The 15,818-nt window shown below is 44.7% G+C and overlaps 1 protein-coding gene across 2 annotated transcripts in view; it reads left to right on the top strand.

The window, feature by feature from the left end:
* The window catches only part of osbp2b (oxysterol binding protein 2b), a 33,919-nt gene extending 18,599 nt beyond the window's left edge, over positions 1-15,320 (top strand). Inside the window, exons 3-14 of one of the 2 annotated variants that reach the window (XM_076150867.1) lie at positions 1,715-1,965; positions 6,058-6,256; positions 6,772-6,892; positions 7,500-7,566; positions 7,998-8,150; positions 8,239-8,484; positions 8,585-8,705; positions 9,302-9,405; positions 10,395-10,490; positions 10,635-10,819; positions 11,265-11,485; positions 12,747-15,320. In XM_076150867.1, coding sequence (XP_076006982.1) covers positions 1,715-1,965; positions 6,058-6,256; positions 6,772-6,892; positions 7,500-7,566; positions 7,998-8,150; positions 8,239-8,484; positions 8,585-8,705; positions 9,302-9,405; positions 10,395-10,490; positions 10,635-10,819; positions 11,265-11,485; positions 12,747-12,889 — 1,907 coding nt within the window. In that variant the 3' untranslated portion in view covers positions 12,890-15,320. Of the gene's footprint in view, positions 1-1,714; positions 1,966-6,057; positions 6,257-6,768; positions 6,893-7,499; positions 7,567-7,997; positions 8,151-8,238; positions 8,485-8,584; positions 8,706-9,301; positions 9,406-10,394; positions 10,491-10,634; positions 10,820-11,264; positions 11,486-12,746 lie in introns of both variants that reach the window. The other variant, XM_076150865.1, reaches the window with a different exon arrangement.
* The last annotated feature ends 498 nt before the right edge of the window (positions 15,321-15,818 follow it).

Below are 15,818 nucleotides of genomic sequence, written 5' to 3'. Positions count from 1 at the left end.
AACTCTTCTTGAGCTTATCCACTGGTTAGTAAAATGTGCTCACTGTGCTCCACAGGAGCCGAGTCAGCAACAGCAGCCTCGCACTGCCAAAGCTGCTTGTTGCCCTGAAGCTACCCTGTAATTTCACACCATGTGGATAGTGAAACTAACCTCTGGGGTAGAACTGACTGTAGCTCAGACGTGACTTTGGCATGCCATATGCTTCATTTTCCACCAGGGCAGAGACCAGTCGTAGATACTAAATGTCATTATAGGGTTACATAGGGTTAAATAGGGTTTTGGCCATCACTGTACTTCTGTGTGGTTCATCTGTAATCTCCAGGCTCAGTCAACATGTCCCAGGTTGAAAGCCATCCACCTGCATATATAAAGAGACTTTACAGAGGTGATAGATACAGAGTTCACAGATAAAAGGTTCTGTAGAATCTGGGTTTCTGGACCAGTTAGAAGTCTTATTCAGTGTGACATGTTCTGCATGCTGGGCTGCAACATACATCTTAACATAAAAGAGAATCTTCTACACAGCAGAAGGTTCACAATGTGGATTAGATGTTACACTATCTATTACTCTGCAATTCTCCTGTAATCTATCTCCCTTTTCTTTATTTTGGTGGTAGTAGTTGTAGTTAAATCTGTTGGTTGGCATTTTTCTCTCATCTGCTCACTTCATTGATTAAAATACAAGCAATGCAAAGAAACTACCTTTGAAGTCAAACTGAGGAATTCCTTTAGAAGGAATGTTGCATGCTGCACTCCGCATGCTGTAGTTTGCATAATCTTTAAACCACTAGGCCAGCAAACACACAGCCAGTTGGTTTCTGCTGGCATCAGAGGAGAAAGACACAGAGAATCAATTTGACTCACATCCATCCAGAAAATCAGAAGTTCCTGCCTTTTTTTCATTTGTTTCCCTTAGGGTGAACGTTGTTTTTGGACCTGGGTGTCACACGAGCTGTCTTTCTGTCTTGTCTGTGTGTCGTGTGCGTACATGTGAGACTGCACATACTGTATGTGCTGTTCTCGTATGTTCTGTGAACCTTGAGTAACCCCTCTTAGGTGACATCATAGGTGAAGGCAGCTGCTGCAGCAAAGCCCCATGGGTGTGGACGAGAATTCAAATGTCCCGGCACAGCTTATGTTACATTACATTACGATCATTTGGCAGATGCTTTTATCCAAAGCGACATACATTGCATTACACTACCACCCTTCGCAGAGGGGGGAGCAATTGAGGGTTCGGTGCTCAAGGGCACCTCGGCAGGGACTCGAACCGGCGACCCTCCGGTTCCCAAGCGGAAGCTCTACCGACTGAGCTACTGCCTCCCCATGTCCATATCCATCCAGTGGATTTCTTCAGCCAGACCAAGCTCACTCAGTGCATTTCTGCCTGTTCAAGGAAGCCACCTGCAAAACAAACTGTAGCGCAATTAACAACAATTTCAGTGCCTCTTTCATGACTACAGGGGATCACAACATAAATATAACTCAAATGTCAATTAAAATATGTTGTATAGGGTACATTAAACCTTAAATTGTGTGTTTCCAGCGCTGCTTTTCTTTGTATATACACAAAGAACAAGAGTGGAGACAATGGTGGAATCAATCTTCACACACCAGTTACCAACTCAACATCACCTCTTTTAGCTCATCCAATTTTTCTCTTTATTTCATTTACGCTTACAAGTTTGTGTGACCTCTAACCTCTCCCTTCCAGATGACTCCGGGGACGAGGAGCCTGCATCCCAGACGGACCGCAGCGAGATTCAGGGCACACTGAAGATACTCGTCAGCAAACTCGATGACCTCAGCACATGTAACGACCTGATCGCAAAGCACGGGGCGGCCCTGCAGCGCTCACTGAGTGAACTCGAGGGTCTGAGGGTCCCCGTGGAGGGAGGCGAGAAGATCAAGGCAGTCAACGAGCGAGCAACACTCTTCCGTATCACTTCTAATGCTATGATCAATGTGAGTGGTCAGCACGCACTCGGCTATTGGACTCCGCAGCACTCAATAGTGAGGAGAGAGAGTGATTCGCAATCTCCGTACTTCAACCTGATTAACCTGACAGGAACACCGGTTGTCTGCAGTCCCTCAGTTTGTGAGCGATGACTGATGACTACACTTGACAGGGTGGTTAATTTAACAAGACAAAAACCAAAAAGAGAACACTGTTTGGCATCGTAGTACTTGCGACTTAAGTATTGACATAAACTTTCAATGAAGCGGACTCAATCTTTATTACTCTAAATCACTGCTCCTTTTAGCATTAAGCATTGCAGTTTAGCAAAGGTATTCACACATTTCTATCATCTAGATTCAACAAATAACCCCGACAAACAACACAAAGATGTTTTTACGCACACAGGATTTGGTTTTGGATCAGTTTAGTAGCACCAGAACAACAATTGCTCTACTGTATCTGGCCCAGTCCAATGGCAAATTCCATTGGCTTTACAGTATGCGTGTCATGGGCGAGAGTTCAGGGAGGGCCGAGGTGCAGAAGGAGTGATACAAGATATGATTGGAGGTCTGAGGGAGGGAGGGGGGGGGGGGGGGGGTGACAGGAATAGCCCCAGCTCCCCCCTCAAACCCCAGACCCTCCCTGTCTGATGAGGAATGTCACAGCCTTCTGCACTACATTTAAACGGACAGACCTGCTCTGACTAAAGGTTCGTCTATCTTCCTGCTTCTCTAGGGGGCTTTGATTTGGTGATAGCTTTGTTTGTTGCTGGATAAGATAATTGATTTATTGTGGCTGGAAACCATTTCTGAGGAAACTTGAGCCGTTCCTGCTTGGTTTGACTGTTAATCAAATTTGAACTGATGCAGTCAAAGTCAGGGCTTTTTAACAACATTCCAATTCCAATTCCAATTCCAACAGCATGCTGATTGAGAAAAACAAAAGTAAACTAGATTGCATTTAAAATATGGATATGTGAAATGCCTTTCCTCTAATGTACGAGCCTCTCCTTGTTGTCTACTGTTTATGAAATGTTCATGAAAATTGTTCCTTACTGGACCAGCAGTGAAACAGGGCCCCAGGATTAGCTAACTCATTACAGGGCTATTAGCTTTACCAATAGGGCTTCTAATGAGAAAGAAGTGCTGCCACCAACTCCCTGTGGTACAGTTTGGTGTTGTAAATGGCTTTCTGCACACAGTGTGATACAGAATATGGCTACTGCACTCATGTAGTTGAAGTATAATTGAAGTTGTTTATGTCCTTAAAAAACAGGGGGGGGGGGGGGGTGAAATCTAAGACCAGGCACCCGAGGTCATTTTGTCAGTGTGATGTAACATCTCACGTGTGTGTGTGTGTGTGTGTGTGTGTGTGTATGAACTTTCAGCTCCCTGGTTGCTCATGCTGCAAAATTTACCATGACTTCCTTTTTTTAAATATTTATTTTTAAACTGATTACATCGACTCTTTTTCATATCCGCTGATGCACGTTCACCTGGTTTCGGCCTGTCTTCCCCTATAGAATGTCACGTGCAGTCTGTGTGTGTGGGAGACTCAGCATAAAAAAGTGGAACTCTTGTGCTCTTTTAAAGGAGTACTTAGTTTCATATCACGATTATGTCCAGGGAAGCGAACCACAACGTCACGTGCACCTCTCAATGTTAAACTGCAGCTGTGACATGACTGACACTTCATGTGTGACTCTGACTCTCACTCAAGGTAAGAGACGGTTCACTCAAAATTACTATCCACAGATATTAAGTGATTTCTGTACAATACGTTCAGCAAAGATGAGCACTTTTCCAATTTTCCAGCTCTGCCAAACTTGAATATTATCTTGAATATTCATCAAAGTGCAGTATCGGGATGTTTGCTTTTGTATAATTTCACAAGTTAAGTTCTTAATGTTCAATAAGAGTTCAATCTCTTTCATCACTTCTCAGACATTAGCTTATAATATAATGACTGAGCTTTCTCCCTCTCCAGTAATACGGACCTGCATAAGATATTCACAAATACTTATGATATGAATAATGATTCCATTTTGTTATACGTAAAGCAGTTAAGAGTCTATCTGGAGGAAATCACACATCTAATTACACATCTAAACTATGTCAACAAATAATTGTGAATGAATGGATGACTTTCTGAAAGCTTGGTAGTTTTTGATATTCATATAATAGAATATTTGATTATTATTGTGGTATATAGCAAGTACTACAACATATGGATATCATTTTTATGAAACTGAATCAATGAAAAGGTCCGCTGTCCCATCCTCCTGTGAGTTGGTGCTGTCTAAAGGTGAGCAGAGAGACAGAGGACACCCTGCCTTCTCTGAGCTGTGACCCAGCCTGCTGTAAGAACTCTGAATAGCCCCTCTGGCACGAGCACCAAAGGATTGAAAGGATTCACCGTCTGGACCATATGTAATCTGTGTGATATACTGGCAGTTCCACTAACCTGGGGAAGAACTAACAACTAACAATCTCCCACAAAATGCGACAAAAATGCATGCGGGCAGTTCATTCCAAAATAGTTCAAAGATCTTCCTGACATCTCAATTACAGTCACAAGATCATTCCATCATTGTTGTCAGCTTGAAGGTGTGATTACAGTGCATTGCCCTTTGATCGTACTACCAGTAATGCTGTCAGACATATGATGCAGTGCCAGCAGATGCTGACATGGGGTGTGTGTTTGATCTGGAGTAACCTCTTTGTCAGTGGAACCAAAGCAGCAGTGAGAGCTCAGTGTTTTAACAACGATGCCCCCTCTTGACGAAAACATATTCTGCTTTGCAATCAGTGGTTAACCTTTGGCTCATCAATCATTGGACCTGTCACAGCATGGAGACCCACTAAATGCTACTCAGGCAAATAATTAACATATTGATGAGTGCTTGAAACAGCGGTGATGAATAATCATGATTGCAATGATTTCCATCAATTGCTTTACATCTCTGATTTCATTTTCAACATTTGTTTCTCATTTCATATCAACTGGAGTTTATTCAGTAGTTGTATATCCTTAACTGAGTAGTGAGAGATAGATACTATACTGTACTATACCCTATACTGGGAGTACAGCATTTGTGCTACAGCTGGTGGTACTTGGGTGTGCGGCATGTGTGGTCATGCGTCAGTGTCTGGATGGATTGGCTGAGCGAATGAAGCTGCGTTCTGCTGGTTCTTTGTATATTTTACACTCTAATTGGCTGATTTCATCGACCTAAACTCTTCTTTCTTAGCCTTCACTCTGGCTTCTTCAAGGCTCCCCTGCTGCCTCAAGACAGCTTCTTCTGACTCCAGCTGCTCCTTCTTAGTACCACAGCACTTTGGCAATTCCACTGCTGCTTTGAGTCGACTTCTTCAAGCTCAAGCAGCTGGTTTGCCTTCAGTGCTGCAGCACGTTCAAGCCTCTGGTTTAGCACTTGTGGAAAAGTCTCATGATGCTGTTGATGCATGAATCCTTCTACTTAGGTGCATATGTCTGCTGAGATGGGAACAAACCTACAAAATCCTGTCACGTGGTCTAACCAAATCTTGCAGGCCACACACACTCTTTTGAGCTGTTTCTACTTTTGCCTATGCCAATTCTTGCACATCTGTAATCCAACCTGTACTTGTTTCCATAAATTCTCTTACAGGAGCCATTTTGTGTGCTCAGATATTTCTTTGCTAGCCATCTTGTCTTGAGGAAAACCTCTAAGGTTTCTCCCGCTGGTTTACAGTTAGCTACCTCCTGCCCGCATACACTCTGTTTAGCTCCAAGGATTATCCGCCACCAACACAACACCTCTGCTCACAATACAGTCTCAGTTTAGCTCAGTTCTTTCACATGTCACATGTAGTGACTTCTTGCTTCCTCTTCAACATAGAGAGAAGACATGTTGTCAAACTAATTAAGGAATGTCATCAAACCTACAAAGTGATATCATCAAACTAACAAAGTGATGTCTTCCAATAAAACAACATTGATGTTTCAACAGTGTGAACGTAGAAACTAGCTGATGTATAAAGTGTGAAATACCAATAATCTGGTTCTTCCAGATGTTAATATAAAGACATTAAACAGCGCTCTATGTGCTCCTCCAGGCGTGTCGAGACTTCCTGGATCTAGCAGAGACTCACAGTCGAAGATGGCAACGGGCTCTGCAGTATGAGCGTGAGCAGCGCACCCACCTGGAAGAAACCATAGAGCAGCTAGCCAAACAACATAACAGCCTGGAGCGAGCGTGGAGAGAAGCGCCCACGCTGGTCTCCAGCACACCCAGCGCCCCGGCCTCCAATAAAGGTCTGTCTCTCTGCTGCTTACTCCGGCTGGCACCCAGCCGCAGCCTGCACCAGTCCTTACTCAACTATGTTTGTTTAAGAAAACTTGGACTTGTGTATGTGTCAAGTTTGAAATATGAGGGTGTAAAATGTTTAAAAACTTAGTGATTATGCACTTTGACGGACTTCGTACTGACTTCTCATGCAATTGTACTACAGTAGATACAGTAATGTCACCTAAGGATGTTAACAATATAGCTTCTCTATACTTCTCCTCTCTGTATAGCTTCTCTGTCTAAATATTGAACCCTGGATGTATTGACCCATACCCTGAGGAACACACTCTATTCAAATTTGTTAACCAGCAGGAACATTGCCAATTTATCTAAGCTGATTATGTCTTGATTAATCGCCATGGGTATGTGATTATTCGCTGCTCTCTGTTTAACTCTGTGCAGTATGAAACCCAGAAGCATGTGATAGTTCTGCCAGTGTTCCATGCTGTCTAGATTTATTCAAACATGTACTTGACAGAAGGGAGTGAGAGGCCACTCAAAGAGGAGCCAAGTGATGAAGATGAGGATACTGAGTACTTTGACGCCATGGAGGACTCCCCTGCATTTATAACAGTGACCGCCACCGAGAACACACAGCACAGGTGAGTGTCAGTGTGTGATCCAAGGTGACCATCACTCATACTGTAAGAGGTTCATTGTCTCTCTTGTAATCAATTCCCAGTGACCAGTGACTGGAGCTTTTGTTTTATTGTTGAAAAGAAACAATAGGAGAGCGAAGAAGGTTTAGCTGAGATTTAATTGCCTGCCAGCCAGGGTAGAACAGTACAACACTATTGACCATTTCTGGGCTGTAATGTTTTTTTATAATAGAGAATATGAGTGTTGTTGACAGGTGAACAAAGCTTTAATGACGTCTCATAGTGCAGAACTACACACACACACACACACTGGCTCACAAACAAACCGCCTGCCTTAGTTTTTGTCAGATATGCTCTGCCGCTGTTACACAGATAAAAATAGCTCAAAGTTTTGGTGGCTGTCTGCAGCAGTTAACCAATATCTCTCTTTGTGTTCCTTCTTACTGCGTTTTTATGGTCCATTTGTTTGCTGCAGCCTGTTTTTGCAGAGCCGCTGCTGTCTTTAAGTTCACTTCAGAATAACAGTTTATCTCCCTATTACTTGGTGTGGGTCAGCTCATGAACAAGTTTCTCTGTGTGTGTGTGTGTGTGTGTGTGTGTTTTGTTCCAGGCGTTCTCAGAGTAACTTGAGTGGAGCGAGTGGGGGCCAGCCCAATGACTGGAACCAAGATGACCATGTAAGTGTCAGAAATCCCACCTCTGACTGATCCAATTGACATTTTTGAGTTATATTTATTATTATTGATTTATTGATGTACATGAGTTCAGTTGTTTGCGAGTCTCTCTCCGTTCATACATCCCCTCCGCTCTTGTTTTCACCACAGTCCTACTAAAGATGAGCAGCTGCCTCATTCCTCTGAAGCTTAATTGCCAGTCAAACATCTGCTCTCTTCTCTTCTCATCTCCCTCTTATTCTCCTCCTTCGCCTCCTCCGTGTCATCTGTTCCGTCACTTTCTGTCTCACACTCAATCTGTCACCGCTGCCATAGAATGATATGTAGCCAAGCTGCCAATGAAGTTTGACAGCTTGAGGTTTTCCTGAAAGTTGTTGTGGCTCGTTCTTCTTCTCCTCACCCCCTACACTCACACTCCTCCCCGCAAACCCCAGGTGTCTGTGAGCTGTAACGATGTGTCAGGGAAGGAGCTGCAGCCTCGGAGGCAGCGGCGGACCCACATCCCAGACAAACCAAACTACTCTCTCAATTTATGGAGCATCATGAAGAACTGTATCGGCAAGGAGCTCTCCAAAATTCCCATGCCTGTAAGTGTGTGAGACTCTCTGTGCAACTTAACATTAACTGTGTAGATGATCACTCTTTAGACGTGTTCCTTCTTTATCTCCCTTTCAGGTAAACTTCAATGAGCCTCTGTCGATGCTGCAGCGTCTCTCAGAAGACCTGGAGTATCACGAGCTCCTGGACAAGGCGGCGCGTTGTGACTCGTCCCTGGAGCAGATGTGCCTGGTCGCCGCCTTCTCCGTCTCCTCCTACTCTACCACGGTCCATCGGACAGCCAAGCCCTTCAACCCCCTTCTGGGTGAGACCTATGAGCTCGACCGCTGGGAGGAGTTTGGCTACCGCTCGCTGTGTGAGCAGGTAACAGTATTGCCACAGAGTGTTGCGTGTTTCAAATTTTTGATAAAGCAGCTGTCGTGTAGTCATAGCGACCTTTACCCTTTTGTCTCCTCCCTCTCAGGTGAGCCATCATCCCCCTGCAGCTGCACATCATGTGATTTCCCAACGAGGCTGGACCCTCTGGCAGGAAATCACCATAGCCAGCAAGTTCCGTGGCAAATACCTCTCCATTATGCCTCTGGGTATGACCTTTCATTCACGTTTAAGTCGCAACAAAAAGTGCCAATAAAGATTCCGTCCATGCACATCAGACAGGGGAGACTTCACATCCCACTTTAGATAAGTCCGGACCAACACAATCTAAAGCTTGAGATAACTGTCTGAGCATGAATCAGGGGGTTTTATGAGCCCTTTGACACATTCATAAAATCTAGGGATAAAGGGCATGTTAGAGATCAGGGGTTTGTTGGCTCAGATAAATGAGAGCTCTGATCGATGCAGGTCCCGGAACCGGGACTGATATTTATCTGACTTCTCCCATTTATTAGAATGCTGTGGGAGGCTGTGAGGAGCTGTGTAACAGAAAAAAAATCTGCCAAGTGTCAAATGTTTATGTTGTTGTCCATCTTTTTAGATTAGACTGTGCTCAAAGTGCTGTTGTGCCATATGTTTGGATAATATAAATGTCTTACATGAGGTGCACAGAGTCCTGCACATCCCATAATACAACACAAAGCTTCCAACCTCGCAGCTGCACATCACAGCATCATGGACAAATTACAGTTCCCGACACACTCTGCTCCTCTGTGATCATCTCTTTTCCCTCATCCATCTTTAGGTGCCATTCACCTGCAGTTCCACTCCAGTGGGAACCACTATGTGTGGAGAAAGGTCACCTCCACAGTGCACAACATCATCGTGGGCAAACTGTGGATTGACCAGGTCTGTTTGCTCACACTGCTCACTGGTAATCACTCAGCCATGGCTCCAAACCCACAAATCCCCATCATAACACCTCTAAACTTCCAGGGTATCCTGTGGATTTCTTCTCTCCTGGTGTACAGTGTGTGTGCGATCCAGGCCAGTGAGTAGAGAGTGAGGGAGGCAATCAGAGCAGAGTTTTACTACAACACACGAATATGCAGCTTCACCATCTCCAGGGACACACAGTATCTGTAGCTTTGATCTCTAGTAACACCCTGAAATAACAACCTCTTTTTTTCTGCGAGGTGGCCCCAGTGTAACTACTAGCAGAGGGGGTGGGCGGAGCCAGCTTCTCATCTACAAGTATGTCAGGCTGTATGTGTGAAGTGGCGGGGGGGGGTGAACATTTTTAATTCATGCGCAGATGAAGACGCACAGGAGAAGATTCACTCTACCGCTCCATATGCTGAAGACAACATGGCTTCTATGGTACAAGAAAGCCAAAGTGCAATGATTATGTGTGACATTTCCTTGAAGTTCAGCCCATCCGGTGTTTAGGTTTACACAAATGGCCTATTGTGATGTTTGTCTTCTTTATCTCAGGATACATTTCTGTCTCTGCTGTGACACAGTGAGAAGAAATAGCTCCAATATGCCAAGAAGAGAGCCTGCAAATATTAATTGATCCATTTTCCAAATTGGGCCTCATTCTGCCTCATTCTTGAGCTTCAATTTCTCCAAACCCTCCTAACCAACCACAAGCATCCATACAACTGTTCCATCCTTTCTTTCCATCAATGTCCTTCTCTCATCTCCTTTCTTTGGATCTGTACTTACTTTCACTGTCATTTTTTGTTCTCTCTCCCTCCCTGTGTGAGTGTGTGTGTGTGTGTGTGTGTGTGTGTCTCTGTGTGTGTGTGCGTGTGTCTGTGTCTGTGTGTGTGTGTGTGTGTGTGTGTGTGTGTGTGTGTGTCTGTGTGTGTGTGTGTGTGTGTGTGTGTGTGTAGTCAGGGGACATTGAGATTGTGAATCACAGGACCAAGGAGACCTGCCAACTCAAGTTCTCTCCCTACAGTTATTTCTCCAGAGAACTACCACGGAAGGTAAACACTCCTCCTCTACATACTGATGCCTAACCTTGGCCTGACAAGCAGCGCGATGACGTTGTACAACACTGCCCCCTGCTGGATATTATCAGTACTTACAGACTTCGTTAGTATCTCTTATTTTGTGATTTCCTCCTCCAGGTGACGGGCGTTGTTGCAGACAGCGGAGGCCAGGCCCACTACATTCTCTCCGGTACGTGGGATGATAAGATAGAGAGTGCCAAGATCATCCAGAGCAGCCGAGGAGGCAGCGGATCAGAGGGAAAGCAGAAGACCGTCTATCAGACTTTGTCCCCCAAACTACTGTGGAAGAAATACCCTCTGCCGTAAGAATCAAATCTGCCTCATGAAACACAAACATTGCCAAGGATGTCATGTTAGCGACGGATTCCTTCTTCTATCTATCTAGGCCGCGCTCAGATCTAGTGAGGCCCCGCCCATTTGCGCTCCTTCAAAATGTTGATTAGAGTTAGGGTTAAAACTTTAAATGTAGAATGTCTGGACCAAGTTAGGCAAAGGTTTTTCTTTGATTTTCATTATCATTGTGCTATATTTGGCTCTTGAATCTGAGTGGGCGTGGCTCGTTCTCCAAAAGTGCTACAGCAATCAGCCTACAACAATATCTGTTGGCACCGGACACGATACAATTGTTGGTTTTGAGCAAGACTGTCATAATTAGAAGGTTACTGGGTTAATAGACTCAGCACACCACTGTGTCACAGCGTTCTAACTAGTCTTGGTTGTAAACTAACAACTTGTTCTGCCTCTCAGGGAGAATGCTGAGAACATGTACTACTTCTCTGCCCTCGCACTGACCCTGAACGAGCCCGATGACAGAGTGGGAATGACCGACAGCCGCCTGAGACCGGACCAGAGGCTAATGGAGGAGGGACGCTGGGACGAAGCGAACGCAGAGAAACAGAGGCTGGAGGAGAAACAAAGAGCCGTGAGGAGGAGGAGGGAAGCCGAGGCCACGGACGCTCAGGATGAAGGTATGAAGCGGAGAATGGGCAAGGAGAGAGACGGACGAGTTGTATCGCAGATAGACGGGAGGGGCAGAGGCGTTCAAATACCGGCTGCACACAGACACACACACAGACACACAGGCAAAGGCGAGGAATCCGAGAGGTGTATTGCTTTAAATGGCCTTTTTATCTGTTTTTATTTTTAGAAATCACTTCTCAAGGTCTCTCACTATGGGAAACGATTATAGACGGAGACGTACTCGTGTCAGCAGATGTTTATAGGCTCAAATTGAAGCGGAGGACTAATAGAAACCAGACTGAACTGGACAGAGACCTCACTTATTATCCTCTGTGTGTGTGTGCGTGTGCGTGTGCATAAGATGGACTGTATTTGATGTACCCATGACTTGTCTTTCTTTTCCTCCCTCTATTGGTGGTCAGAGTGTGATAATGACTCTGGTGAGTGGGGGTCGCCCTGTGTCCCTCTGCTGTGCATCACTCACACACAAACACTCCCCCCTACCCCTCCCCTCCACACGCACACCCCCTTCATCCCCCGTGCGTCCTCTGTGTGGTCTGTCTTCCTCTGTGGGAACTGCATGTCGCCCCCCTTTCATGTACATTTGACATTTCATTTAGAAAAGCGGCCTTCAGAAATACGTCCCATGTAGCGAGACACGTCTGTAAGATCTCAGCTTATCCTCACAGAAGCCGTATTAGCAAGTGATGAATTTGCACTGCCACCATTGTATCTGTAGCTTGTGGTCACTTCTGTTCCTGCTTTGATCAGTTTATCAGGTTTTGCTCTAATAGATTCAATAGTGAAAGATCAAACAAACAAACAAACAAACAAAGCAGAGAGGCCTGCAGTGTGTGCCGTTTCTCTGTATTGAGAGATGAATCATTCAGTTCAGTGACTCCCAAAACTTATTTCCTCCTTCATTGCAAATGAGTGTGTTACTGGTTGGTTTGCTCCTTCTTCTAAATTTCATATGCTGTCACACTGCACACACACCCGCTTAAGGGCTGAAATTGGCTGTTTGGGTAAAACTGACATGTTGGCAGTAATATTTATGAATGTGCAGCGTGTCTGTGTAAATGTGTGTTTGAGATTAATTCACACTCTGAGCTCTCCCTAATGCAGCGCACAGCAGCTGATGGCTTCTCATTACAAATGTATGGAGGTGAATTCATCACTTGGTGGAGACGGTGTGAATGTGGCTTCACCTTCACAGTGTCAGCTCGTGACGGATTCTCCTCCAATCACGTCTGTTGCTTCTCCCCTCAGGTAAGGAATACGAAGGCTACCAACCACTGTGGTTTCACCAGAGGAGGAACTCCATCACTGGAGAGACAAACTTTGTGTACCAGGGAGGCTACTGGGAGGCGAAGGACAGACAGGACTGGAGTGTGTGTCAGGACATCTTCTAACCCGGGAGCTTCTTCCCGCATCACACCAAACCTCACCGGACTGAACCAGGACAGGGGAAGTGCTCCGCCTCTGCTCCTTTAACAAAGGGGGTGTGGCCGGCACTGTGTGGGAGCATGAGAGTGTGTGGAGTACGTCTCACACACTCTCAGAATACACTGTACCTCCAAACGTACACTGGCCCTGTTTTTATAAGAAGAGGCCGCTACCTTCATTAGTTCCCTTTGTGACGCTACTGAAGCAGCAGTGAACTGTGTGTGTGTGTCTGTGTGTGTGTGTGTGTGTCTGTGTGTCTGTCTGTGTGTGTGTGTCTGTGTGTGTGTGTGTGTGTGTGTGTGTGTGTGTGTGTGTGTGTGTGTGTGTGTGTGTGTGTGTGTGTGTGTCTGTCTGTGTGTGTGTGTCTGTGTGTGTGTGTGTGTGTGTGTGTGTGTGTGTGTGTGTGTGTGTGGATGGTGGAGATCTAACGCCACATGATAGAGGCGCCTGCACACTTCTGAGATCAGGCGCGTCCTAAATGCTACCCACAATGCACTTTTCTGCATTTGCCCGATTAGCTTTAGAGATTGACGTAATTGGACAGAACCCTGTCTTCAGCTTCCCTGTCTTACTCCTGACTGACTGACAACTAACAGGGACAAAATCATGAAGAGGCACATAGAGCTAGATCATAGAACATTTACACGTGTACGGTATTACAGCGGTAATAAGAAGAAGAAGTGTCCTCATCCTCCATTTTCTTCAGCACAATTGACATTATGCTGAGCCTCTTTGTTTTTACTCTGGGAAGGATTTCAAGTGATTAGTTTTTGCCCTTTGTGGGTTGGAAGAAAGAGGATACGCTTGGATACGGTATCTGGATAATTGTGTTTATTAGCTTTCATTTTCAACAACAAGTCATCTCTATCTCATACAGCAGAAGCGAGTTCATCAGAGCCGATGGAATATGCAGAAATTTGTTGTTTTTTTCTGTGTGGATGTTGGGGTTTCCCTCTTAGGTACATGCAGTTCAAAGCGTTCAAAAGTCTTTAATTTCTGTAGAGATCACACGGCTGCTCATCCATCATGTTTCTAATATGAATTGCCTCTGTGATTCAGTACATTTCAGTCTTGTAGAGGTTTAGAAATCATCCATTTATATAGAACATTCAGCCCTTTGGTTGTAACTCAACGTACAGTAAGTAGAAAAAAACCACAAAAACTATGACATAGAGCTTCTCAGCACCCACGCGACTGGTAGAAGAATCTTCATCAGAGGAATGAAGAAGCACCTCTCACTGTGGTTGATGGGTTAGTACGTATCTCTGTGCTGACGTACGTGGATCTGACCTTGTCCTCTGGTGCTCTCCCATAGCAACACATATTATATCCCCCCCCCCGGTGACATCTCTCAGTGTAACATCTGCACCAAAGCACTGAACCATCCCATAATTACCATCCAGCACATCAGCATCACAGGAAAAATATTGATTCTTTGGTGTTTATTGCACTAGGAGCTTCCGTCAGTCACTAGTTTGGAGTTGAGGAGGGCGTGAGAGGCTGTCTGGGAGTCCACAGGGGCTTCAGCTGACAAGAGGTCAAAGGTTATAGAGAATTAAAAGACAGGCTGGTTCCTGTAGCTGTGCAGTTTGCCCCTCCAGTCTCACATGTAGCCTTCAGTATGAGATAACAGACACGTACGGACATGCTGGTCTGGGATCAGCTCACCAAGGCACCGTCTCAGTCTTTTGCTCTCGAAGCGACTGAACCTAGGAAACGAGCCGCTCGACCGACCCGCGCGCGACCCCGCGGCCGAGGCGACCGGAGTTTCGAAAAAACAGTTAGTGTTTTTTGTAATTATCTTAAGGAATGTAGAACTCACGGCTGGAGGTAATCGTATCTACCATCGAGTCACGTGTGTGTGAATATTTTGTGATAACAGAAAGCTACTGTAAAATGGAGCATAATCACACTAACCTGGATATCTGTACTGTCTTAAGCTGAAAGCAGAACATTTGACAGCATTTGGCTTTTAATCTAATTGGATTCTGACACATCCTCCTTTTGGCTGCAGAATACAAGTTTTATATTTCCAGAAACCTGACTGAAGACATTGATTTTTTTTATAGAGTCCTAATCACTAGCACATGTGTAACTGTGGTTCAGTTGTAAAGTTAACAGATTTACACTTGTGACAGTGCCTCTGATTTGCAGGTCATAACCACATGAGAAATGAAGAACTTCTAGAACACACCACCCCGTGAGCGCTAAAGGAGATTTTTAAAGATGATAATGCAGCTAAAAATGAATACAAGCTGGCATTGGAATTGTGAATAATTACAATATTTTTTTTTGTTTTTGCACAGAAGATATTTAACCCATTAACATAAAAAGGTTTCACTGCCTTTCTGATCTGTAGTCGTCGTCACTGAATCTGTTCTTGTCAGGCTCGGCGACGCGCTTTAACAAAAAGCTACCGACAGGTTGTGTACACGTCGAATCATATCAAGAGTGTGACGTCAGAATGGACAATACTGAAGCAAGGTGTTTCATTTTTGTTGCTATATTGTATAGTTAATACCTTTTATCGCCGCGCACAGTGATGACATTTGAAAGAAGACGGATCACTGCTGAAGAAACTGAAGAAAAGGTCAAGTTAGTCTGTGATTCCTTTCTCAGCGACGGACTTGAGACTCACTAGAGATTTACTTTAATATATTGTGTTTGAGATGATTTTATATTTGAAAATACATGTTATATTTTGAATGATAATGAGAGCTCATCATACATTTAATCAATATATTTCCAAATAACGTGACCTCAGTACTTGATGGTGACCTTGCCTGCTGAAGGGCTTGTACAGTGTGGGACAGCTGTAGCAATAACACAGTGAGGCATCCAGGAGGGATTTGTTTGTTTGTGGCTGTTGTTGCTTCAAACCCAGCGGTTGTGGTT

Source organism: Genypterus blacodes, unplaced genomic scaffold (assembly GCF_046128005.1).
Source record: "Genypterus blacodes isolate CSIRO-AG114 ecotype Tasmania unplaced genomic scaffold, CSIRO-AGI_Gbla_v1 ptg000053l_1, whole genome shotgun sequence".
NCBI classification, from domain to species: Eukaryota; Metazoa; Chordata; class Actinopteri; order Ophidiiformes; family Ophidiidae; genus Genypterus; species Genypterus blacodes.
The sequence above is the reverse complement of the archived record's forward strand: the minus strand, read 5'-3'. Positions and strand labels throughout refer to the sequence as shown.